The sequence below is a fragment of the Lytechinus variegatus genome, chromosome 2, assembly GCF_018143015.1.
Source record: "Lytechinus variegatus isolate NC3 chromosome 2, Lvar_3.0, whole genome shotgun sequence".
NCBI lineage: Eukaryota > Metazoa > Echinodermata > Echinoidea > Temnopleuroida > Toxopneustidae > Lytechinus > Lytechinus variegatus.
The window spans coordinates 22,771,416-22,799,350 of NC_054741.1; the positions used below are offsets into that span (position 1 = coordinate 22,771,416).

Genomic DNA, 27,935 nt, shown 5'->3' on the forward strand with positions numbered 1-27,935 from the left:
TGTACTTCTAAAATTCATGAGATTTTCTGATGATAAATTATAGAAGGCTCACCAAAAACAGAAAATGAGCATTTAACAGATTTAAAATGAAATATATCTCAAGGTTGGACATGATATACTCAGGTAATTATGCTGTTAATGTAAACCTCATGAATTTCAATGATTTATGAACTAACAGTTGGAAAAGAGTATACCTTTGCTTTTTGTAAGAATAGGAAATCTAGAATGAGAGCTAAATAAAAATGTAATTATGTTCTTTGGATACTGATATTACAATTAATTAAGATGTGGCGAATAACCTAAGAAATAATGCATACAAAAAGCAACTGTGATTGTTTTTCATGTGTAAATCAATAGAAACAAAAGTGAGTTACATGTCATAAACGTAAGCTCTTAGTTCTAAGAAAATACACCTTGACGTGAAGTGTGATGAATAATACATCATCAATTGAAAAAAAAAGACAAAATCATGCCTGTTGGGAAGAGACTTAAAGTTTACTAACGACTCTACATGTAGATGTAACCATACACACATGTAAAACCTTCACCAAGTAAATACTGTCTATTAACTTCAACTGTTTTAGTTTTTTATCAGAGCACATTGCACTCGGTATTAAGTACTACTGACAGGTCAATGACCTCTGACCTTTGTACCTCTCTTACTTCCTGTGAGTCTTGATGAAGTTGATAAGGCCATTGGTTGAGCAGTCGTGCGTGGATACTGGGTTGGCGTCTTTGAGCTCGGGTTGGATGATCTTCGCAAGCTGCTTGCCGAGCTCCACCCTATCAAACACAAAGTGAAAGAAAAGGATGGATGAATTGGGGATTGAACACTGTGGAGCTGAAAGTGTCAGGCCATCTTACCAAGAATTGTGACAGATTAAGGAAAAATTAAAATTGGAATTGAGATCAGTCTCAACTTGAAATTAATTTGAATTCTAGCACATCTATTTGTAAGACTGACTCCAGAAATCCAGTCAGAGTAATGAGCGCAGAAAATTCCTTAGAATCAATATATAATCCCACTTTGGAATAAACTATCATTGGTCACACAGACGATTTGGTATTCCCATTAGACTTACCGCTACTGGTCAAAGAGATTGGAAGTTACGATTGACAGAAAAAATACTCCAGGAAAACATTTCCATTTGTTTGCGGACAAGTTGTCAGACCAGACCACTTTCCTTGATTTTGATTGGGTAAGAAGAAACTGGTATCTTGACCGTTACTGTGATAACTTTCAGGTAAAACTCACTTGACAAATAAAAATCCTACATGTCCTTTCATAAAATGTTAACCTGGTCAGAAGAGTGGACATTCTAATTGAGGGACTAACCTACTAGTCAGAGAATAGATATTTCTGATTAACAGATAAACCCCTACCAGTCAAAAGAGTGTATACTAGTACTTTGGTGACACAACATTTGCTCTGGCAATGAATGCTCTGGGCTTTATTTTGTCTACGATATATGGTTAGGGATAGGGTTGCAATAGGATTTTATGTTAGGTTTAGGGTTTGGTTTAATATAGAGCAGGCCTATAGTGTTAAATCTAGGGTTGAATTTGGTCATTCCATCCATGTGTGGAATTTACAGCGGAGCAATTGTCACTGAAGAAAATTTCATGGAACGTATACTTTAGTAGACGGACTAACCCTGACTCGTAACGAAAAGATATCTAAATAGGCCAATCTTACTGGTCATATGAGTGGATATTCCCATTAACCAACTTACCCCACTGGTCATATGAGTTGATATTCCAATTAACCAACTTACCCCCACTGGTCATAAGAGTGGATATTCCCATTAACCAACTTACCCCACTGGTCATATGAGTTGATGGTTGAATTAACCGACTTACCCCCACTGGTCATATGAGTTGATATTCCAATTAACTGACTTACCCCCACTGGTCATACGAGTTGATATTCCAATTAACCAACTTACCCCCACTGGTCATATGAGTTGATACTCCCATTAACCGACTTACCCCACTGGTCATATGAGTTGATATTCCAATTAACCGACTTACCCCCCACTGGTCATACGAGTTGATATTCCAATTAACCAACTTACCCCCACTGGTCATATGAGTTGATATTCCAATTAACCAACTTACCCCCCACTGGTCATACGAGTTGATATTCCAATTAACCAACTTACCCCCGCTGGTCATATGAGTTGATATTCCAACTAACCGACTTACCCCCCACTGGTCATACGAGTCGATATTCCAATTAACCAACTTACCCTCACTGGTCATATGAGTTGATATTCCATTTAACCAACTTACCCCCACTGGTCATATGAGTTGATGTTCCATATGATTCCCTGAGTGAAGATCTTGTGTTCATACATAGCAATCAGTACACCGAGTGTAAACGGTGTTAGTTTCTGGAACATGATGGAATTGGTTGGACGGTTGCCTTCAAACACCTGACATAGTAAAGAAAAATAAATTTAAAAAATGGTGTTTGAATGTTATCAACACACATATAATCTTGAAAAGAATACAGGTAGGTAAGTTGTTCATATACAGATCGTGCTCAAGTACATGAGGCTACCAAGAAATTTTAGAACAAGAGAATGTTTTATCTATATTTGCTGTCTGACAACTTTCCTTGATTTTGATTGGCTGAGAAGCACTCACGTCTGACTGTTATTCGGAAAATAAATGTGCCTACCTTGTGTGGAAGAATGAGTTTGATATTTTCAGCGGACATCCCAGAAGCCTCTAGTTCTTTCTGTGCTTCTTCTTTAGTCTTGCCTTTCATCAGAGCCTCGGTCTGAGCTAAGAAGTTAGCCAAGAGGATCTAGGATGATGGAGATCAATCAATACACGGTGATAAATCAATGCTGTATTATTGTAGAGTGACTACAGAATTCTGATAAAGTGCTAAACTCTATATAGGCAAGTATAGTTATCATTATTACAGAGCTGCCAACCTGAACAAGACCATTTCAGTATTTTTAAAGTTGAAAATCAGTATTTTGGTGAGGAAATCAGTATTTTCCAAGAAATGCCATAGGAAAACACATAAAACAGAAACTTTAGAATGCAGTATTTTGAAACCAGTATTCTCACTTTTTAGTACTAAATATGGAAAATCTGTACTACTTGGCAGTTCTGTTATTAGTGACAATATCGAAAAACGCAAAAAAAAATTTAGATGGGTATATATTTCAGTGGTGATAAGAATAAAATATAAACTATAAGAGGTGGGAAATTCAATGATTAATTTGGATAGTATCCTTGAATTGGGTTTGAAAAAAAATCTATAATTCCATGTGTTTTGAAGAAAGTATATAGCCAAATGCCTTTTAAAATTCTTAAAAGCAAAGATGTAAGAGTATGTGGCATAAATAACAATCGTCTTTCCCCCTCCTTCATAGTAATATCAAAACAAGATTTCATGATGTAATACATTAAACAGCTGCTTTGAAAAGAAGTTAACCTGAAACAAGTTTGAATTACCTCGTGATGTAAGCCTGCTTGGATGGGATTATGGGTCTCCACAGGAGCAATAAAATCAGCTGGGATCAGACGAGTACCTGCCATAATGAAAAAAACATATAAATATAAGGTATCTTCAGCAAGATCTACAATGCTTCTCTACAGTGATCTACAATGCTTCTCTACAGTCTGGGCCCTAGAACACCTCCATAAATTATTCATTAAGTAATATGCATCTTTACGAATGTTCTAGTGCTGTGTAAGATAAGATATAAATAAAAAATTCCCTTGTGTTTGAACAAAGTGAGACTGAATTTTTGATAATACTGATCAAATATGATAAACAAACTTTGCATTCAAATGCTTTCAAGCTAAGCTTTTTCATTTATAAAGAGCACGGTTAAGCATTAGCTGATGATAGTTATAATGATTGGATACTCATCTTGCAACCAAGAACACATTCAAGTCATTTATAAAGTACTGTGTAACTTTATGAGGCACAATTTTATTTACCAATATAAGCATATAAACATGGCCCAGTTGCACAAAACCATCACTAGCTTAACTTTGCATGCACACCATGGAAAAGTATTCTTTAAAGTTCAAGTCCACCCAAGAAAATTGTTTATTTGAATAAACAGCATAAGGCTAAAAATTTTGTCAAAATCGGATGTAAAATAAGAAAGTTATGACTTATAAAGTTTCGCTTATTATTCATAAAACAGATATGCACAACTCGGTGACATGCAAATGAGACAGATGATGTCCCTCACTCACTATTTATTCTGTTTCTTATTGTTTGAATTAAATGATATTTCCTTTTTTTACAAATTTGACAAGAACCAACTTGACTGAACCATATAGTATCAAACACAGCTAATTTCACATGTTCAGGGAGGAATTCATTGTTGTTTCACTTGCCAAAGAGGAGAAAATTAGAACATTTCATATTTCATATAAAAAAATACAAAAGAAATAGTGAGTGGATGATGTCATTAGTCTCCTCATTTGCATACCGACCAAAATGTACATATAAGTGTTTTGTGAAATTAAGCGAAACTTTGAAATGTCATAACTTCATTTTACATCCAATTTTGCTGAAATTTTCAGTTTTTTGCTTGTTGGATTTTTCTTTTTTTAATCGAATAAACTTTTTGCTAGGGTGGACTGGTCCTTATACATACACTTCTATTGGTAATCTGACACGTAAGACTAAAAACAGTTTCATTACACATGCCCATAGATCACTCACCTTGATGAATGAGTTGATAGAAAGCATGCTGGCCATTAGTTCCTGGTTCTCCCCATACGATGGGACCAGTTTTATATTCCACACGTCGTCCGTCGCGGGTAACATACTTCCCATTGGATTCCATGTCACCTTGCTGGAAGTAGGCTGCAAAGCGATGCAAGTACTGGAGGAGAAAACATGAAAATATTAAAGACTGAATTAATTCAAATTTCAAAATATCAATACAAATATAAAAAAGATGATGTGCAATTAACAATAGTGTGGTAATGCGATTGTTACTTAACTTATTGTTATGTAACATCGCTGGTTGCATAGAGTTGCGCGCCTTATATGATTGTTTTAGACTGTGTTTTGATATATTTTATTGAAGGTATGTGACAAGATATTATTACATAATGCCAATTGATATTTCTTTAAATAATTGTATGATTTAGGAATTATCAGCTAATGTTGTATTCTGTCCATATATGTATTTAATTGATATGATATCTAATATTAATATTATGATGCTTATTTTGTATGGATATAGTATAGTATAGTGTATTCATGATTGATAATTCATATATTACCAAATGTGTTATTATATATGTTATAATATTGCTCTTATTTCTTGATTTACTTCTCTGTGCAGGGGCTGTTTTGATATTGACAAATAAATGTTCCTTCAAACCTACAACAAGTAGACCTACAATTTTACGTTTCGTCTTTTTTTTTGATGGAGGAAGTTTCAATGACATGGCCAGGATCTAGGGGCAGGGTGGTACAAGCAATGCATGAGCTTGGGAGGTAGGCGGACGCCAGAGTGCTTGACCAAGGGACAGACGAAGAAGGAGAGTATTTTGATGTGCCCTTCCCAGGATATCCTGATGATAGTCTTCGTGTTGGCATGGACTGTGTAAGGTGCCCGGTTTTGCCGTTCGACCAACAAGATAGAGTTGAACCTGTTCAGAACATTCGAAGGAGAGAAAGGATGAAACCTGACAGGGCCCACCTATCATGGCTGAAGAAATGACAAGGAGACATAGTTTACACTGCTGCAGGAGAAGGAGTCATTTACATGATTGATCCCTTCAACAGACAAATAATTCTGGAAGATGGCAGTACTATCAACCTTCTTGAGATTCTTCTGGGTGATATGAGAACTGCGGAGGATCCTAGGCCTTTGTCAAAGAAAACAAAGAGCAGAAAAAGATCTAGAAAAGGTCATCAGAAGTCAAAACAAGTCACTTCAGCAAACAGAAAGAAATGGTTGTTTTGGCAAGGATCAAGTGTACAGGTGCAAGGTGTAGACATCCTTATGATGGTAACGGACATCAACATCCATTCGAAAAACAGTGTACCGGGTGGCCTACAACCAGTGGCAAGCTACATGATGATGTTACTGTAAGCACAAACATAAACAAACTAGGAGATAAATCAGTTAAGGTAGCTGGAAAAGACAGCAGGGAATAGAATACGGACAGACAGCTTTGCTGCCACTTTAAGAATTGTCAGGATACCAACTTCAGGATGGAATTTCGTAAATCACAAGTTATGGCTGATTTACAGATGAATGTAGATGATGCATTGAAGTTATCATGTAGGAGCTACAAAAGAACTTTTAGGATTTAGGATTGGCAAATGCTGACACTGACATGGCATTTTTCAATTTGACCCCATGCAATCGTTTTGCTGTATATAACTACAGAAAAGAAAACATTTCACTCCTGGATGACGTTCTAAATAAGCACTGGGACTTGAACCCTGGCCAAATTTCAAGGTTTGTCAAATCAGTGAAAATATCGATCACCACAAACCTTCATAACGAGAAAATCTTTGTACTCCGAGAAGACATTGCGTTACAGCCAATGGAGTTACTTGCCATAGATATTATTACATTATGCCAATTGATATTTCTTTAAATGATTGTATGATTTAGGAATTATCAGCAAGCATTATATTCTGTCCATATACATATTCAATTGATATGATAATGAATATTAGTATTATGTTTATTTTGTATGGATATATAGTATAGTATATTGTGTTCATGATTGATAATTTATATATTACCAAATGTGTTATTATAATTATGTTATAATATTGCTCTTATTTCTTGATTTACCTCTCTGTGCAGAGACTGTTTTGATTTTGACAAATAAATGTTCCTTCAAACCTACAACAAGTAGACCTACAATTTCACGTTTCATCTTTTTGAGCCCTCAACAATAGAAATGGTCTGTACTGAAGTACATTGAAGTCAATGTATGATTGGCCTGGCTCTAACTGCACAGAACCAGGCCAATATTACATTGACTTCGATAAGGCTAATAAGGCAATAGAATTCATGTGGTCATAATTCGGGCCAAGTTGAACCAATTCTCACCATATTCAGGCCCATCTGAGTTATGATATTAAAAAAAAAGCAATAAAATGCAAAATATCATCGCATTTCGGTAATCTATTTCATCAAATCTTACATACTTGATCATATGGGAGAAGGGCATGAGTCTCCGCACCAAAGAAGTTGGAGTACCAGACTCCCAGCAGACCCATGATGACGGGGATGTTCTGGTCCAACGGAGCGGTGCGGAAGTGATTGTCCACGAAGTGAGCGCCCTCTAGAAGCTTCACAAAGTTATCCATGCCGACGTAAAGGGCGATAGTGGTCCCAATGGCTGACCACAGAGAATAGCGTCCACCAACCCACTAGCAAAGTAAAAAAAAAGTTCAAATACAAATATCTAATGACTACTGAAAGAAATTTACAGTATGAAGACAAGAATAAATTGAAAATACACGGAAATGAAATTATTACTTTTCTAAAGCACTTCTATTTCTACAACTACTACCATCACATGATTAAAACTTTCACTAACATCACACTTAGACCCCTGTTACATCTGAGAGATTCCCTACCTCGGGCCAGCCCGGGGCCTACCTCAAGTACGAAAGAAATCAGATGTAAACATCCCAAACCTACCTCGGGCCACCTTTTAGCGAACCTACCCGAGACCACATCCAGAGGTAGTCTCGGGTAGGTATCAGGCCGGCCCCGGTCCACCGATTCGTAGATGTAAACGCACACAAACTTTTGAACCTATCTCGGTCCGTTCGCCAGCTGTCAAATTACTTCATAGCGCGCACTATCCCCTCCCCAGCCCCGTCGTTCTTCGATTTTTTTGTGGCATGCGACGTGTGAATTGTGATTGATAAAGTCTTTGATTTGAGTGGAAAGAAGGAAGCATTTTAAACGTATCCTTTTCAAGTCGATCATATCTTCAACGACTGCTGTGATCATCAGCATTCTTCCAGAATAACGAAATGTAAACAACTTCAATTAGCGCACGCAAATTATTCCGAGCCTAGATCGAGAGCGCCCTTTGGTGTCAGCAATTGGATACCGCTCAAAACCGTACTGATAGGGGAGGGAATGAACGCTGTGATGTAAACAGACCACATTTCGGACTCGGTCCGTTCGCGAAGCTCATCCACCAATAATCCAGTCAAGGTTGCAAGTGGACTCGGTAGGGTCTCGGGTAGGAAACTTTTAGATGTAACAGGCCTCTTATTAGAACTACTACTACCGCTATCACCACCACTACTACTACAAGTACCACTGCATGTGATCAAAAGCAACGTGAAGGAATAATACCATGACTTGATAATATGGTGTTAAAGTTTATAGATACTTACATCCCAGAATCCAAACATGTTGTTCTTGTCAATACCAAAAGCTGATACCTTTTCCTGAAAAAACAAAAAAAACAAAACAAAAAATCATTTTTTTTTGTACCAAACCGAGACACTGGAGAAATACGGGGACAGATCTCACTAAGCACAGAACAATAATATGAAGAATTTTTACTCTTTACAATAAAAGTGTACATATTTGATATGCTTTTGCTCCTACAAAATAGTCCTACAGTAGCGAAAAAGGGCCAAGTTTAACAGAAAAATTGCAAACTGCACTCTTTCACACAATAGAATGAAGTACGAAACAGTTTCTTACTCAAGTGTTGTTCAGGTGTTTCCTCTGATTATTTGAGGATTTAAAAAAAAAAAGTCTGTATTCTCTAGCTAAATGAAGACATTGCATAGTTAAATAACTGAAGGAATACCAATGGTTGTTGTCTGACGACTTACAGCGTTGGTGGAGAGAGCTACAAAGTGCTTGGCAACGTGTGCAGGGTCCTTGGCAGTTTCCAAGAACCAGTTCTTTGCAGAGGTAGCATTGGTGATCGTCTCCTGGGTGGTAAATGTCTGAAGGGTAGAGGTATCAATAGAATTATTATAACTCATAGAGGACTAGCAGATTTATTGAGGTACTACTTTATATCCAATTCGAGATCTTTAAAGCGCTGGCATAATACATGTTCATAGTAGTGCTGATCTTGAGGGTGTTTCATAAAGCTGTTCATAAAGTAACGCACTACTGGAACATGTTCTTAGGTCATAAATCAATTACATAGGGATATCACATAGCACTAGAAAGGATCACCAGTCGTTCGTAAAGTCATTCGAATCTTACGAACAGCTTTATGAAACACCCTTCTGGGTATGTTTGTCATTTTAACAAATGAAGTACAGGTGGGTGTTTCATAAAGCTGTTTGTAAGTTAAGAGCAACTTTAAGAACGACTGGTGATCCTTTCTTGAGGAAAATGGTAAACACCAAATTGTTCATTGGCAATGATTTAGCGTGTGAGAAAGGTTCACCAGTTGTTCTTAAAGTCACTCTTAACTTACAAGCTGCTTTATGAAACACCTCCAGTTCAGTAATTTTTTTTTTTTACCTGTATGGAAATTTTATCTTTTTTTTGGGGGGGGGGCAAAGCAAATGGGTAATATCAATGTGAAAATGAATATTATTGAATTTTATTAAGTTTGCCCACAAATTCAGTTGAATTGGCCGGGGGTGAAGTCAATTCCAACATAATCATTTTGTAAATACATCTTCTAATATCTCAAAAGTGGGTAAAATGAAATTGATTCTTTTAGAAATGATAGAAGACAATCAGTAACTAAGTTTTTGTTATAATATTTATGTCAGGATAATAATACTAATCCAAACAGATGACTTTGAAGCAAAAACAGATATAAGAATAAATGAATTATTACAAAAGCTTTTAATTAGATATACGAAAGAATAAATAACAAAATTATATAATCAATAAAACAATCAATTGTCAAACTACCAAACAAATATTTTGATTACAAAATTCAGACTAATATACCTTTGATGCTACAATAAAGATTGTAGTCTCAGGATTGACCTTCTTCAAGACCTCAGCAAGATGGGTTCCATCAATGTTGGACACAAAATGAACCTTGAGTGGTCCTGCGAATGGTTTCAATGCCTCCGTCACCATCACTGGACCCTAAATGTATTCATTTGTAATTGGATATAATAAAAGAAATACCAGGGTGTAAATCACATTTGATTGTAATACCATGGTCACATTTGCTCTACGGCGGCCGTACGGCGAGTCGAAAACAGTTGTTTCATCATTTTTTGTACCATCTACATATAGGTGGTTTGAATTAAAATTAATATAACGGCTGTTTTGGACTCGCCGTACAGCCGCCATAGAGCAATTGTGACCAAGGTATAAGTTATCACAGCATAATGATTTTTCATTGTATTTTGATTGATAAGAAACTTGCACTCTCAGGGACCTTATCAAAAGTGAGAGCAGCTGTTTCTCGAGAAGTAATCTTGCAAACATTTTTTCATTTCCAATTCTCACCTTCACCACAGACAAAATAACAGGTAATGCAGGAAAACCACTATGAAATGCGCTTTAATAACACCTTTTTAGTGGAATCACTGCTAAAGATGAGGGTTTGACTTTTATTTCTCAAAAGGTTGATTCTGAAATTTTTGTTTAAACATCCTCAATACTGACATAAATTTAATATCAAATTTAAAATCCAGGTAGCTTTGCGTAAGTTGAATCTTTTGGGATCACAGCAAAACAAACCTGCATAATCTTGTGAAGAAACTACTTTGATTGGGGCAGATATTCCACTTCTGAAAGGTCAATTTTATGCAAGTTTATCTATTTATATGATACATATCCATCATGTAAAATTATCTGTGTGATTGATAGACAAATTCAAAGCCCATCATCAAGCATCAAGAAAATGAGCAAATTTCCCTATACAGGTTCGCATTCTAATGAACAGTATGCCACGATCTGTAACAATCCCTACTATTTTACATCAACATGTTCATGGCATAGTATCACATCACACACAAGGTGTATGTGCTGCAAGGTGATGCAATAATTTGTGTGCATCTATTGTTTTCTTTTAATTTAATTTATAATCAATAAAGTTCATAGTTTCAAAGTTTCCAACTACAACCTCTCTCTGCCATACACTGAAAACATTGATATTTGACTGTAAATATTTCATGATAGTTGAATTGACTTACAAGATCTGACCCTCCGATACCAATGTTGACAGCATCTGTAATAGCCTTTCCTGAGTATCCTTTCCATGCACCACTACGAACAGACTGAGGATGAATAACAAATACATTAGTGATGTAACTACTTCTTATGCTACTAACTCCTCTCAACTTTAATACTAACTACTACGTCTACTACTACTACTACAATAGTGATATAACTACTTCTGATGCTACGAACTCCTCCTCCCACTTTTAATACTACTAGTATTTGAATTTTTACTACTACTGCTAATACTACTACTACTACTACTACTACTCCTACTTTCTCAGACTTGTATGTATTTCCATTTTTAACCAAGAGAGGCAGAAATACACAGAAAAACATTGAAATTTTTTATACAACAGACAAAAAGGACAAATCACTTTATACACAAATGTCGAGTTTAAATCATATTCAAATACAAGACTATTTACTCATGATGTTTCATATACAAACAACAAAGTGAATGAAACCTTGAGCTTATTTTTGCAAAGTCATGGTCCACGAGAACGATATTAACTGCTTTCATATTTACAGCAAATAAGAGCCAAGACATTTCCCACTTCTGAGGTAACCTCACACAAACTTGGGTCAATTGGATGTTCAATCTACACAGTATGAACAGTTTCTAAACTTTTAACTTCTAACTTCAATGCTTGTTACAATGCTGATAGCATTCACAAAGTCAAGCAACAAAGTTCTGCAAAATATTAGTAACTCCTACCTCTGTAAAACTCCTTACACGGCCAAGAACTTCATTAACATCCGTCATTACATCCTTGCCGTTGACCATGATAGGGGTGTTAGAACGGTTACGTAGGGCAACATGAAGCACAGCCCTGTCCTCAGTGAAGTTAATCTTCTCTCCTGTAAACATGCGATCTCGAGCTCCCTGTAAGTCTCTGGCTTCAGCCTGTAAAGGAATCAGAGTGAAAGTTTAGAGGGTTCAGGTGAATAAGTGGTTTCAGAATTGAAAAACTCTCAGGAAGGGGGAGGGGGGAGGGGGGAGGGGGCTTGACAACATTGCTGTATAACACATTCAGGGGTTTCAAAAACTAACTAACTTATATTCCATCAGCTCAACTGCCCATTCAGGCCAGGTGATCATAAAAAGGAAAATATTTCCACTATTGGAAGCCATAACAGTGTTTCTGAGTTTATCAAATAATGTTTGGCTCATCTTTGAAATAATGATACAATTCATGAATTTTGGCTAAAAACACAATTTGCATTGGAACTAATTTTGACCAGATATTCCATGAATTTGAGCAAAAATTTTATATCTGACATGTAATTGCAAAATTTTTCATGATTTCAGAACTGCATAAATGATATGAATCTTAAAGAAAAAAATTGTGACATAATGCAAGCTTTTCATGATTTCAGAAGTTGGCAAAATACCCCCCCCCTCCCCGTCCAAAGGTTGTGTGAGACACTTAAAGGAAAAAAAAAAGTCATGGATTTCACTTAACAGGTTTATCACAAAAATGTTGTGGAGGACAGAGTACACCCCATCCGCCCCATCTTAATAGAGTTAAAACTTAAAAGACCAGCTCAATCTTTGAGTGTGCTACAGAAAAACTGACTGTTGAAGAACCATCTTACCAGCTTTAATAGGAGACCAAAGACTTCATCATTCACAAGGTTTTTGGAAAAATCAAGGAGAAAGTCTCCTTCCGGCGTTTGAATACATCGACTGAAAATGAATAAAGGGAAAATTGCAATTAGAAATATGAACAGGCCTACAATATCATGAGATATATTCAACTAAGTAAAGTTTAATGACTGGTTGGTAATACACAAATGGCAGAGATTTGTGAAATCCTTTTTCTCATGTCTAAGTCAAGTTTCAATACAATTTGTTACAAGTTCAAGTCAAGGCACAAGAATTTTGGCAAAAGGGCAAGTTATGTCAAATCACAAGTCTCTTGGCTGGTAGTGGTATAGGGCAAGCCAATAAAAGTCACACCTTCAACTTCACAAGTTTTTAAGCAAGAGAAAGTCAAGTCCTAGTCATTTTAACTCCTATCAAGTCACTTTCCATCACAGATAACGTTGAATGAAGGCAATTTGAATAATCATTACCACAAAGGCTCGTATTCTGAAGTCAGGTTTAACTTAAACCATGGTCTAAGTCTGTGCTAAAATCATGGGAAGCCAAACGTTTCAAAATTCTGTTTACAATGAATGCTTCTCATGTATACTGTGCTCTTTGCTAATTATTTAATGGTGTAGCCAATTGTCAAACTTATCCTTCCCAGTCAATTAATAATGTTTTGGGAGCCAAATGAGCAGATACATTGAGACTCTACTGTTAGAGATATATGTAACTGTAACTTTCCACAGTTAAACCACAACTTAAAACCAGAGTTGAAATCAAACCTGACTTCAGAATATGGGCCATAATGTCTAGTAAGCTGAACACGTATTGATAATGATGGTGGGGTCAAAGAATACTCCTGTTAGTTGCAGTAATCATTCATTATAAAAAAAAAAATAATGCTACAATTAAAAACTACAAGTCATCACAGCTAGCCAGGCGGTAAAAATCATTTACTGACGTAAAGTTACTCTCAATGAAGCCAGGTATTCCTATCCATTCACGTGCGTGTAGGCCGCCAAAACCTGAAACTTTCGCCCCCGAGATTTCTACTTTCCTTCTAAAAGATATACCGTAACGGTGTATTAACCGCACCTTTTTCTCGGCGGGATAGAAGCAGAAGTCGGGGGTGCCGTTTATACACGGTGACGGGTCTGAGCCAGCCCGTCGTAACCCCTCCTGTACATGTTCGATGTCTGCCAGTTCACAACACATCGCGTAGCCGGGCGTAGCCGCCCAGGCAATGTCGTTAAAAGGGGTATGAGCCGCGGGTAATGGAAAGCGATTATTACATTATTAATTTAATGTTGTCCATAACAAACGCACCCACCTTCATGACACTAATTTTGACTTTATTCTCGATTCAAAGTAGTGAAGTTCCCTGGCTAGTTTAAAAGAGACGCCAAGCATACTCGGCAATATTTTGTCACTGCTGAGCGAGAGTTGAGTGAGCTTAGAGATTGCGTTGTAATGTGGTTATAGTGCGACTTAAGCTGGCGCTATTCAAAGTCCCGTTTCGCGCCAGCTTGTTTTTTTTTTCCTTCCTGTTTGCTTTTCATAAGATACCATGTAAACCACGCACGAGAGAGACGGCACGAAGCCGTAAAAAACAACAGGAAAAAATGTCAATTTCTTTGTTTCTCGAACCTTCCTGTAATCCTGTATCCAAAATTCATGCTAAGACATCAAATTTCTGAGAAGTGATTGTGAGGTTGTGATGCAAGAAATGTGAATGTTTCTTCCTCCTACGCTGGGAAAGACACAGATCATAATTTGATAAGATGTACTGGCATGACTGGTACATGTACTATATCGTAGTTTGCAATGTAATGGCAGTGCTGTGTGTGTGTACACTGTGACTGTGAGGTGAGTGAGTGTGTAAGTTGCCAATATTGTCGGGACCATTCTTTCTTTCTAACATTTGTAGATGAATTCATTGATCAAGAACAGCAGATTTCCGCATACCGGTAATCTCTTGGATACTTTGAAATCTTAAAAACTTAGATTTTGTTTCTTCGTACCTCAAATATGCATGTAAATGTGAGAGGAATTTTTTTTTTTTTTTTTTTAGTCCAAAGTTGGGGGTGCGGTTAATACACCGTTACTTACGGTAGTCCTAAATCATGTACATGGGATGCAACTTAATTTTCCGACATTTCTGCGCCATCGATTTTATTTTTAAACAAGAATTCATAAAAAAAATGAGAAAAATATGTTTGTTTAAAAATAAAATCGATGGTGCAGAAATGTCGGAAATGAAGTTGCATCCCATGTACTAGATCAAAAGCTTCAGTCTCTGTATTTTGGTTGTTCCGCTGAACTACGTTGGCTCTACTCACCAATACATAGACTGAAGAGCTTGGAGGCCAGTACGTACAGCCAACGTATAAGTGAACTAACGTTTTATATGTCGCGAATTAAAACTGTTTTTTAAGCGAAATTTACAGTTTCATGGTTTCCATTATCAGGGAAATATAAGTAATTGCGTACCTTGGACCGGATTTATTGATAAAAATCTTCTGGATGATCCAGAAACCTTTCATCTAAGACATTTTCACCTGAGATGACGGTTTTTCTAGCAAGTTGCCTATTTGAATGACGTCAGTATCGTTAATGTTGCGATATATCGAATCATGTCTGCTACCTGTGATCGTAGCGGTTTAGCTCGCATGTGGAGTAGATCGCATTATAATTAATATCGAAAGCAATATCGATATCACATTAGTAAATTATCGATACACTCTCCTTCCGTTTGTAATTTTGGCTGCTATTTTGGGAGTGATTCAGGCGTACAAGTCGCAAAAAAACATCGGTAAAGTACCATTTTCATACCTTTTGATATATATCTTTGACATTTTTTCATTGATTAGAAATTATAAATTGATATCTTGTAGTTGATAAATCCTTAGAATGTAAATTTGATGTAAAAAAAGCACATCGAAATCTGGACAGTCATTCAACAAAAGGGAGGGCATGATAACACATGCGAGCTCACACCTTAGACAGGAATAACCGTAGTTTCTGGGGATTTATTCAACAATTTCTGACATTTTGCTATAATCCTCATTCACTGACAGTAATGTGTTAGTGCGAGCCTGAATGTGTAATCTGGCCCGACAATTCGGAGGACGGGTTTTGTCCAGATTTTTTATTTCTTTTAGCTTCTAAATGACATTATATTATCTTGAACGAAGGCCTATTATTTTCGTTAGACTCTAATCTTTCTATTGATATTATGTAAAATCGATAAAATATCGAAAATATACGTTACCGATGAGTTATTCCCCGGGTTATTCCTTATTTTTTAATTTTCTGCCAGAGAGGAAAATATGGCAGTCTTCGACGAGTTGTGCTTTTATCAAGGCTTTCCGAAATCTTGGCCAATCAATGCGAGCGACAAGTTCTGAACACACGCACATCAACATGTACAAGCGCAAAGCAGCGGCACAAATCGCGATAGGTAGTGACTGGTAAATACGTCTGTAAGGATGATGACGGCATCCAAGATGGCAACTTACGTTGACCAACGAAAGGATCGAAGATGACGATGTTTCGATCATCATTTCAAAGGAATTAGCAGTAACTGCGGTCTGAGGTACGATATTTCTGAATTTTAAACATTTTTCGTAAATATGGATGTGATTTCTTTTTCCTAATGTGAAATTTTATGTACTAAAAAACGATCGGAAAATCGGGTTTCCGCTGTTAGATCTAACGTTACTGCTAAAATACGTTGTCTGTACGTATGGGCCTCCAAGCTCTTCAGTCTATGTATTGGTGAGTGAGCCAACGCAGTTCAGGAGAACCAAAATACAGAGACTGACAAGCTGACCACTACCGTAAGTAACGGTGTATTAACCGCACCTTTTTCTCGGCGGGATAGAAGCAAAAGTCGGGGGTGCGGTTTATACACGGTGACGGGTCCGAGCCAGCCCGCCGGCCCTCCCGTACATGTACGACGTCTGCCAGTTCACAACACATCGAGTGGCCGGGCGTAGCCGCCCAGGCAATGTCGTTTAGAGGGGTATGAGCCGCGGGTAATGGGAAGCGAACGATCTTAATTAAATGATGTCCATAACAAACGCACCCACCTTCATGACACTAATTTTGACTTTATTCTCGATTCAAAGTAGTGAAGTTCCCTGGCTAATTTAAAAGGGACGCCAAGCATACTCGGTAATATTTTTGTCACCGATGAGCGAGAGTTGAGTGAGCTTGCTTAGATCGCGTTGGAATGTGGTTATAATGCGACTTAAGCTGGCGCTATTCAAAGTCCCGTTTCGCGCCAGCTTTTTTTTTGCCTTCCTGTTTGCTTTTCATAAGATACCATGTAAACCATGCACGAGAGAGACGGCACGAAGCCGTAAAAAACAACTGGACAAAATGTCAATTTCTTTGTTTCTTGAATCTTCCTGTAATCCCGTATCCAAAATTCATGCTAAGACATCAAATTTCCGAAAGTGATTGTGAGGTTGTGATGCAAGAAATGTGAATGTTTCTTCCTCCTACGCTGGGAAAGACACAGATCATAATTTGATGTACTGGCATGACTGGTACTGTATCGTAGTTTGCAATGTAATGGCAGTGCTGTGTGTGTGCGTGTACACTGTGACTGTGAGGTGAGTGTGTAAGTTGCCAATATTGTCGGGACCGTTCTTTCTTTCTAACATTTGTAGATGAATTGATCAAGAACAGCAGATTTCCGCATACCGGTAATCTCTTTGGATACTTTGAAATCTTAAAACCTTCGATTTTGTTTCTTCGTACCTCAAATATGCATGTAAATGTAAGATTTTTTTTTTTTTTTTAGTCCAAAGTTGGGGGTGCGGTTAATACACGGGTGCGGTTAATACACCGTTACTTACGGTAAACTCTTACTCTTCCTGCACAAAATCCATACCTCTCGTACCTCCTTTCTCTCTTCTCTCTCTTGAATGTGTATTAAATTGTACTGTATCACCGATACTACTCTTAAGTGCTTTGTGCTCTTATAAACATTTATGCAACAATACACATGATACAGCAACCAGCTGTAGATCTCCGGGATCAGCGGAGGAAGAAGAGGAAGAAGACTGAAGCTTTTGGTCTAACCAACACTCTACCGTCGGTGAATGGGGATGATAGTAAAACGTCAGAAATTGTTGAATAAATCCCTAGAAACGACGGTTATTCCTGTCAACCCATGTACATGATTTAGGGCTAGATCTTCTTTCTAGAAGGAAAGTAGAAATCTCGGGGGCGAAAGTTTCAGGTTTTGGCGGCCTACACGCACGTGAATGGATAAGACTACCTGGCTTCATTGAGAGTAACCTTATGTCAGTAAATGATTTTTACTTTCTAATTCTAGAAGCCGCCTAGACCAAAAGCTTCGGTCTCTGTTTTGTTGGTTGGTCAGCTGAACTTCGTTGGCTTCACTCACCAAATACAGAGACCGAAGTTCTAGCGCGATCTGTACAGGGGACTCAATGGCCATATGTTTATGTACTTAAGATCGGATAAAACGGGGAAGTGAATTTGCGCGACAGCCGAGGTAAGTCACTGTTTTTGTTCCTTTTAACTTCATTTTTCTCCGTTTTTGGGCAATTGATGCCAAGAGGGAATATAAGTTTGCACTCTGGTTACTATTAATATAATTTTCGAAATTTAGACAAAAATTGAAAAGCCCCGACGGGGGGATTTTGCATTGCAAGTCCCCTAATGGTGGCTGCACGATAGCGAGCCTTCTGTGTACGAGAATATAAAAAAATGATAAAAAACTCCTCGAAACAGATGGCTGCCAGCTGTCTAGAAGCCGCCTGGCTAATCACAGCCCCCAAAGGCCAAAAGGAAAATGTAAAGTAGATTATAGGCCTAGATCTACCGTATAACAAATTTTAACTGCCTGGTGCAGGTGGGGCTTGTTTTGAACTTTTGTCAAGAAAAAGTGTCCAGTGAAAAGTGGGGGCTAATTCATGATTATCTTTCTGGGATAACAAAATTTTCACCCCAGCTCCCTCGAGCTAGCCCACTCGCCCGATAGCGCAAACCTCGATATCGCGCCCACGTCCCAACCTGGATAAAGTCAATGAACACTGATGATGGGCTTACCGAATACCGGTCGGCCAGTCGAGCTAATTTTTAAGTTACCTGTATTTTTCAAATCGTTTCGGGTCGGAATTCATCAGCTCATTAAGGCTCATTTTGCTTCCAATTCGGTCGTAGCATGCCTGGAGATTTTTGTAAGCAGGATCTTCCGTCAAAAATGTCGAAGCCATAATGAAAAACTAAGAGCTGTCTGATATCTTATGAACTGTACGCGGAAGTGAGAGAGCTAAGTATGTGTGTGTACGTGCGAAACTAGAAAGCATTATATGCTAGCGCTATCGATGGGGCGCTGAGGCCGCGCCGGGATGGATCTGGGAGCCTGTGTAGCTGCGGATCCGGTGCTGGAGGAGCTCCCGTGGAGGCGTGGCAGGGTGGGGCATGGGAGAAGCTTTACAGTGTATTGGAAGATCGTCTCTTTTTTGTTTCTTCTTTAACAGGGCCGTCGCCAGGGGGGGGGGTGCGGAGGGTGCGAACGCACCCCCCTTCAGAACCACCAAAAAAAAAATTCTAAAAAAAAAAAAAAAGCGGAGGAGGGGGGGGGGGGTAGGGATACTTGAGGGCTCTTTTGAAAAAGATCTAGGCGAAGCCAGTATCCTTCACAGACACCGAAACTGCATTGAGGAACAATAGGCATGTTGACCAGTATGTACTTTCTATATCCATTCTGGCCGGCGGGCTATATAACTGCATGAATTTTTTTTCATAAAAAGCACCCCCCCTAGAAAAAAGCTGGTGACGGCCCTGTTTAATGATATGCTACTGTATTTCTTCCTCCATGATTTGAGATCAACTTGACATTTCAAGAAACATTACTGCGAGAGACTAGGGGCGTAACAGGCGGGGGGGGGGGGGGCAGGCTGCCCCCGGGCCCTGGCGGATTTCACCGGTAAAAATAAAAATTTAAAAAACGGGAAAAAGAGAAAAGGGAGGGAGAAAGAAAGGGATAGCCAGGGAAGAACAGGGAAAGGCAGAAAAGCAAAGGGAAAGGGGAAAAGTAAAAAGAAAACGAAGAAAAAAAAATTTAATGGAAAAGGAACGGAAGAAGAACATTTGAGAAAGAACAAATCATTCCGAAAAGTAGGCCTATGTAATGCAATAGCGTGATGGGAAATGAATTAAAAGATGACAAAATGGCAAACAATAGTGGGAAATGAATTAGGTAGAATGGAATTAGTAAAAAGCAAATTAGAAAACGAAGAAAAGCGACAAGAAAAAAATCTTAATAACACGACCGGGCTGCCGAGGATTCAAAATAAAGAGCGGGAAGAAAAATGGACTGCATACAACATTGTGCTATAATTAAGCTTGCTAAATTTTATGCAAATAATTAAGCTACCGGGGCTTTGCCCTAGACCCTATTCATGCAGTATGAGGGGCTCTCTTTAACCTTCAAATGGCTCTATATAACGCCCCCCTCATTTGTAGCTATACAGGCGGGGAATATAGGTGGGGGAGTAGTTTTGGTTCCACAACCATGCAGAGGAAATAAAAGAAATTATAAGAGACATCTTATAATGAAATGAATGGAAATAATGAAATGTGTTATTTGCTGAATATAATGGACAAATCTATCACATATAATTACAATTTTATTTCAATTTTTTCCAGCTCGCTTTGCTCGCTGGCGACTTTTTACAAATTTTCCCACATTTTGCTATGTTGAGCCCCTTCAAAATATTTGGTCCATTATGCAACTGGGTTGAGTAAATGTGTTGTGTAAAAGCTATATTCTGTATTATTATCGATCACTACGTCTGTGTGCATGAATCAATAAAATAATATTTGACAGGAGAAGACAGTGCTTGGAAAACCCTGCATATTGGACCCAGAAAATTGGCGGGGATTTCCCTCTTTGAATGACTTTTAATTGCAAAAAGAATGATATATATCGTATTTGTATGAAAAAGCATTTGCCCATATTTTATGTTGACATGTTCTGTTCATGGGCTGATTTAAAGTATATTGATATGTTTAAAGTAACGAATATTGAAAACGAAATTATTTGGTACAATAGTAACATAAAGTATAAAAAAGATGTATTATATTTTCCTAACTGGATAAAAAACAATATTTTAAAAGTTAATCAAATCCTAACAGGTGGTGATTGGAAGAAGATTGATTCAATATGCACTGTTTTTAAAGAAAGAGAATTACTTTCTACCTTTGAATTGTTGAAAATAAAAAATGCGTTCCCGAAGTTCTGGCTTGACAAATTACGTAATAGTGCACGAAATGTAAATAGCATGTCATCGAAATCCAGCACTATTGAAATATCAACAGGTGACTGTATAGAAATCAATGGCATGAAAGCCAGACATTTTTATCATTTAATGATCGAAAAGGAGAAAAGGGACCTCCCTTGTATTCATTTTTGGAACGATTTCTTTAGCTTGCCTCTTGAATTCAATTGGAAACGATTATTAGAGTTTAAACTTGATTTTATAAACGACAACAGGATTAAACAGTTTAATTTTAAATTAATTCATAGAATACTACCAAGTAAAGACAACCTTTGCAAATGGAAAATTGAGAATGATATTTTATGTAATATTTGTAAAGTTCCAGAAAACAGTATTCATCTTCTTTTTACTTGTCAAGTGGTAACAGTTTTTGGAAAATTGTTTAGAAATTATTAAATGCTTTGTTCGATGTTAAGATTGTTTTGAACGAAAAAAATATTGTAATAGGTCATGAAATAGAAAAAACAGAAATGAATTTGGTTAACCTTATTATAAATTTTTCACAATTTGTAATTTATAGAAATTATATTAGAAAATGTTTTGAAAACGACAAACATAAGACTCATGCCTTTTATCTTATTAAAGATCTAAAGGCAGAAATTCGAAATTATTTGATACGAAAATGTAATCAGAAGAGACTTGATTTAAATCAAGTCTCAAACGGTTTCTTTCAATTCTTTAGTTCCTTTTCCTTATTTTATCTATGTATATTTGTGTATGCGACCTTTGTAAAAACGATTGTAAATATCATGTGAACAAATAAAGCACCTCTTATGAGTTTGTATTACACCCACGATTTGTTAAAAATAGCGGCAATCTGCGAGGTTTAAATGGCTTTGATATCAAGAAGTTCCGGGGGCTCTGCCCCGGACCCCAAACGCATAGCATTGCCCTATATATTATGGAATGGTTAGGCCAAGGTCCAAAAAAGTTCTGCAACCAAGAACAAAAAAAGGAGAAAAAGAAGAACAAAGGAAAAGTGTAGGATATGATTTTATTTACTGAATATAATGTAAAAAAATATCTCAAAGTTAGATTCTCATGAAAAGGCGTTTTCTTCTCGCTCGCGTCTTATATTAAACAGCTCTTTAGCACATGTCCCCCTCTTTTTTTTTACTCTTCACCTACATATACTGCCGCAAAGAATCCTGTTCACAGTGGCGTACATACCACAAAAAAGGAACGGAAAGAGATAAATTTTTGCTCGCTCACTTCCCTCGCTCGCAACTTTTTTAAAAGAAATTCTGCCTGATACGCAATATCTGGCCCTTTCAAATTTGTCGCCCTGTTACACCATTACGCCTGTTCATACCATGATATGACCGGGAATTGTTTTGCTCTTGCCCCCCTGGCCACCGACCCCTAGTTATTACGCCGCTGCTGGTAGAACGTCAGGATCACCAGGGTGGTGCTGTGCAAACCCTTCACTCGAGTTAATGGTCTGAATGTGCAGCCTACTCATCCCTTGTGTACTGAAGGCCTTCTCGCTCAAACAGCAAGTTTTGTATGTGCTTGTCTTTGCGTGGAGACATGCACATGCACTTGCTGATCAAAATTTCAATCAGGGTCTGTGCCTGCACACTAGGTGGTGATCGGCCCAAAAATGAGGCTTAAAAAGGCCTAGATCTTTAGGCCTTTAATAGTATCTTGATCTTTCTTTGTTGACAGATCGGGGGAATTAGAAGAAATTAACGTTGAATAATACATGCCCCATATACACCCCCTTCCAATCCCAGATTCACATTGCACAGGAATAACAGAAAAAAAAGTCAAAGTTCCGCTTTGTCCAGTGTAGGTCTACTTAATTTCGATAGGCCAAAAATGTAAGTGAAAAAAAATAGTGTTGTTAGCCACTGATCTATTTTATGACCAGTAGCCTACTAAATAGGCCTTTTTTCCATAAATTTTTTCCTTCTCCCTGCAATGAACTGTTTTATGCACCGTTTAACATAGAGGAAATTTGTGAAGAGGATCGAGACATTCTAATGTAATCATTGACAAGAGTACCTCACTAAACAATGAATAATAATACCGGTAATAATAATAATATGCAACATTTATATAGCGCTCAATACAAATGTTTCTAAGCACTGCACACTATTACCCCGGCTTTACTGCTTTAGCACGGCGGGCACATCGAGCATTCAAAGAATTCGTTCCTACCAGGTACCCATTTACTGCACCTGGGTAGAGGGTGGCAAATGTACACTCTTAAAACAGATCAGTCAAATTGACTAGACCAGTAGTCAGCTGGGAGCAACTGATATGGCAATCACTAATCACATTTCTGACATAATTATATTCTAGTCAGAAATAACTCTGTTCTAGTAAAATATGACTAGAAAATAATCAAATATCACTAGAATAACAGTTGCACCCAGCTGACCCTATTTACTAGTCATTTTTGACTGATTTTTTTATAGAGTGTATATAGATAAACGCTTTGCCAAATGACTCTAGTGCTGCGGTGGGATTTGAACCCTGGACCTTGTGGTTCAAAGTCCAAACACAATCCACTAAGCCACAACATCTCCGAATGCAAAAGCTCGAGCTATTATATATGACCTGAAAAGTGGACATTTCAATGACTATTTAAATTCCTGAAAAGGATACGTATTTCACTAATCAAGTAGCATGTACTGGGAAGAGGGGGGCATAAGAAGCGGGGGGACGTGTCCCCCCTAAATTTGAGTTGGGGGACGATCCCCCCTAAATTTGTAGCTGAAGACCTTTTTTTTTTTTTTTTTGCTTGTCAATTTTTTTGCCTGTGTCCCCCCTCAATTTTTTTTTGCTTGTCCAAAAATTGTGGTGGTCCCCCCCTAAAATTTTTGGCTTCCGCCGCCAATGGGGGGGGGGGGTGCTTGGGGGGGCGTGTATTATTCTCCACATTATAGGCAGCACCCACTGGAATTCTGGTTGTTTGGTGTTTAAATAGAGAAATGTAACGAAAGTTACCTACATTTTGTAGTGAAACATTTTTCAAATATTATTTATTTATTTATTTTTTGCTTGTCAAATTTACATGAACACCCCCATGCAGTGAAAAAAAAATCATTACCAGGGCCCTGGTAGTGCGAGCGAGAAGAGCGATTTTTTTTTATTTTACCTCTGAATGATTTAAAGTGAAATGCTCATGTAACCGAAATGATGAAAAAGAGCAATAAAAAGTTATACATGCTCAGAAGATTGAAAGCTTACAATACCAGAATGTGATAACAGTATATAGGGTATGTAAGACCATGAAGTCCTAGAGTATTGTGTACCTCTTTTCGCGGCTTCTATTCTCTTACTTTGAAACAGATAAAAGTTATTGAAACTGTCCAGAAAAGAGCATGCAAGATAATATTGGGAACCTGCATGTATGTATCATATGACATGGCTCTAAATACCTTAAATTTGACGTCACTTGAAAGTGGAAGAGTAAAACTGGGTTTCGCTTTAAAATTAGAAATTAATGTACAGAAACTGGTTACCTCCACTGAAAACGCCACCAATTTACGACATAAATTTATGGAGATTCCATGAAAAACAAAAAGATTTCAGAACAGTGCTCTTCCAAGTCTGACAAGATTATTAAATAAGTATCACGGTAAATAAGTTTGTAATTTGTGTATATATTGAATGTGCAATATTGTGTTATTTATTTTTTTAAATCCATTTTAACTCCATTTTTAACTGCACATATGTTGTTAATCTTAATAATTTTGATTATTTTTTTTTATATATTGGCATTGTGTAAACATATACAATTAAAGGTCTGTAACTGCCAATCATGTTTTTTGCAACAAACCTGAACTTGAATTGAAATTGAATTAGCACTGTGTTGTAATCATATACTTATCGTATCTCGCTAAAACAAAACTGAAAACTCGCATCACGAGTATAGAGTAATTTGTGCATATTGACTTGAAAACAGAACATTCCCCAATGCTATCCTTTTGAGATTTTTCTATTTTTCAATCATTCCCATTCCTTGTTTCATTCACCCTTCTTCCTCCTCTCTTTCTTCTTCTTTTTCTTTCTTTCAATTTCTTTTTTTTTTAAATTGAGATCAGTGGTGTAATGAGCCAAAAATTTAGGAGGGCAGATTTAAAAAAAAAAAATTGTAAGCGAGCGACCAAAAATTTCAACATTTTTTTATTACAAAATCAAATTTTGTGATAGATTTTGATATCATATTCAAAATATATACTGTCATGATTCACTCTTCTCTCTTTTCTTTCTCTCTTTCCTTATTCTCTTTCCCCCCCCCTGGTCGAAATTGATTTTTTTTTTTTGGGGGGGGGCGAAACTAACCCATCTGTATGCCACTGATTCAGATCTTCAATAGGCCTACTGGTACTATTAAATATTATATTTCGTAAAATAGGCCCTACATCTTGTCTTAAATTTCTTTTGAATATTTTTGAAAAGAGAAGTAAATCAAATGATCATATTTTACATGAAAAAAAACACATGAAAATAAATTGTATCAAATTTTCTTATGTAGTCTTCGAAGGTTTTGCATTAGCGCCATCTTGTGGACTAAAAAAGACAACTGTGTAATTTGATCAAGTGCTGCTTGGAAAATATATTCTCTGAAAGTCACGAGAGCCCGAGTCGAACTGAAAAATGCCGTCTTTCTCAGCTGGTTTCTGAGAAAAGTCCGTGTCTTAAAGGTAAATAGTGGATCATATTTTCCTCCTGTTATTGAATAATAAGCTTTTGATCAATTAGGCTGTTATAAAATTATTCATGCCAATGCGATGTCGTGTCTCGAGCGGGTCATCATGTCTGTGATTGTGTGAATCTGACTGAGTTGTGGCCGGTGGACGTGGGCGTCTTTTTTCCCCCACACCCCAGCCGGCTGTATGGCAGTGAGTCCAAACTTCGCGCGTGTCCAAACTTCGCGGACGGTCATTATCTCCAAAACTAGCCAATATCCTTAAAATCTGACATCATCAATGTGAAAAGCGACCTAAAATTACCCTTCGCTGAAAGTTTCTTTAGGATTAGTCCAGTATTCATGAAAATATTGGCAAAAGATCGGCAAATTTGTCACCGTTAGCGCCCGTTTTGAAGAAGGCAGTGTATACAGCCACACGCGTGTGTCTTTACCATCCAGCCACACGCGTGTGGTTATATCCAGAACACATTATCTGTGGATACTGCCACACGCCGCCAGTAATAACAGTAAAACACGTATGTCTGAACGTCTATATCACGATCAAAATAACCTCATTTCTTCATTAAATTCTTACATTCTAAACCCCTTTGAGTTTGATATCCTTAGATCGTTTCAATTTCATTCTCACCGTCTTCTCTCCTTGCTTTTCTTGTCTTGTTACAAACGGTCGTCTGTTTAACAGCAAATTCTCTTTTTCTACTTGTGTCGATTCTGGCTTCCTTCGCGGTGGCAGACGTCCCATACAGCGTTAGCGCAGCGCAGTATAGTAGACATACACAGTTTGGGTTTCGTACGTACACGCACATAGCCTAGATTCAGTAGAGAATCGACACAAGTAGAAAAAGTGTGGAAATTTGCTATTTAACAGGCGGCCTTTTGTAACAAGACAAGAAAAGCAAGGAAAGAAGACGGTGAGAATGAAATTGAAACGATTTAAAGAAATCAAAGGGGTTTAGAATGTAAGAATTTAATGAAGAAATTAGGTTATTTTGATCGTGATATAGACGGTCAGACCTACATACCGCGGTACGTGTTTTACTGTTATTACTGGCGGCGTGTGGCGGTATCCACAGATAGGTGTTCTGGATATAACCACACGCGTGTGGCTGGATGGTAAAGACACACGCGTGTGGCTATATACACTGCCTTTGAAGAAAGCAACAAGCATCACGATATCACCATTTTACAAGCAGAAATCATAAAAATGTGAGTTAAATGTGGTACTAACCGATTCCATAGCATTTTGCCATCAATCTTATATAAATATTTCACTTTTTGAGCTTGAGTCTTTGTTTAAATCTCCACAAAAGCTTTGGTGCGCGAAGTTAGGTCACACTTTTTCTGAACGGTTTTCCAGCACAGCCCGCATTCGCCGATCGGAATAGAATTTTGAGATCGCGATACCGGCGAAACCCAGTGACCTACTTTACATTTTCGTCCATGATTTTATAGTTTACGATCTTGCCGTCAATGTGGTTACTATTTCTTGAATTGGTTTTGTATAAATTATGAATAATTTGTGGACAAAATTAAGCCTGATGAATATTTTGGAAAAGTGCGCGAAGTTTGGACACCCCATCATACGTGTACCTAGCCAGGAGGCTCCTAGACCTAGTCTAGAGTCGGCATTATCGTGATATGGGGAACCACCGCTCCCTTCATACAGCAGCGCTTTATTCAGTCACACGCACGGTTCCCTATTTCCACCTCCATTCACTTTGTACACAAGTGCGCATACGCAAATCTACGAGTGGTTCCCAAAACCACGATTTGGCCCTAGACTCTAGTCCTACCTAGAGAGTAAAAAGTCATTCATTCACTATCATGTGTTTACTATTCATGGAACCAGGGATTGCGTCCCATTCATGTACGTGTACCGCGAAAAACAGGATCGTATGTGCAATTTGGCACACTCACCTGACAAGCATGAAGTATGGTCAAAATAATTCTCTGAATAAATAGTTAAAACAGAAATCAAGCACTTACCAAGATTATATGGATAGTTTTTGAGAACTGTCCGCGAAGTATGGACACGCGCGAAGTTTGGACTCACTGCCATACTGGTACCCGCTAGAATTCGTACGGTACTCTTTTTCAGTAAAGGTCGCATAAAATATATTTATGGTGTTTCTGGCTTACATTGTTGGGGCTTGCGATGTAGCGGAAATTCTAAGCTTTCCGTAGGTGCTGTTCGATTTGGATTT

General features: G+C 37.6%; 2 protein-coding genes across 3 annotated transcripts in view; one reads left to right on the forward strand and one right to left on the reverse strand.

The window, feature by feature from the left end:
• Positions 1 to 399: 399 nt before the first annotated feature.
• LOC121407598 (glucose-6-phosphate isomerase-like) lies at positions 400 to 19,050 on the reverse strand. Its single transcript, XM_041598746.1, has 13 exons — positions 18,868 to 19,050; positions 12,747 to 12,837; positions 11,866 to 12,054; positions 11,123 to 11,206; positions 9,921 to 10,064; positions 8,831 to 8,947; positions 8,381 to 8,434; positions 7,169 to 7,393; positions 4,706 to 4,868; positions 3,475 to 3,551; positions 2,684 to 2,812; positions 2,293 to 2,435; positions 400 to 783 (listed from the first exon to the last, which is right to left on the reverse strand). The coding sequence occupies exons 1-13, from the start codon at positions 18,993 to 18,995 to the stop codon at positions 660 to 662; spliced, it is 1,668 nt and encodes a 555-aa protein (XP_041454680.1). The 5' UTR covers positions 18,996 to 19,050; the 3' UTR covers positions 400 to 659.
• Positions 19,051 to 25,614: 6,564 nt separating this feature from the next.
• Positions 25,615 to 27,935, forward strand: part of LOC121407599 (granule associated Rac and RHOG effector protein 1-like) — a 43,399-nt gene continuing 41,078 nt past the window's right edge. For both annotated transcript variants that reach the window (XM_041598748.1, XM_041598747.1), the window contains exon 1: positions 25,615 to 25,723. The gene's annotated coding sequence lies outside the window, so the exon portion shown is untranslated. The remainder of the gene's footprint in view (positions 25,724 to 27,935) is intronic.

Excerpts from the sequence above, each read along its gene's own strand:
- LOC121407598 (XM_041598746.1), bottom strand. The coding sequence starts at position 18,995 with ATGGCTTCGACATTTTTGACGGAAGATCCTGCTTACAAAAATCTCCAG. Across the intron at positions 4,869-7,168 it reads CCCTTCTCCCATATGATCAA|TACTTGCATCGCTTTGCAGC; the intron begins GTATGTAAGATT and ends TTTCTCCTCCAG. Across the intron at positions 2,813-3,474 it reads AAGCAGGCTTACATCACGAG|ATCCTCTTGGCTAACTTCTT; the intron begins GTAATTCAAACT and ends CCATCATCCTAG.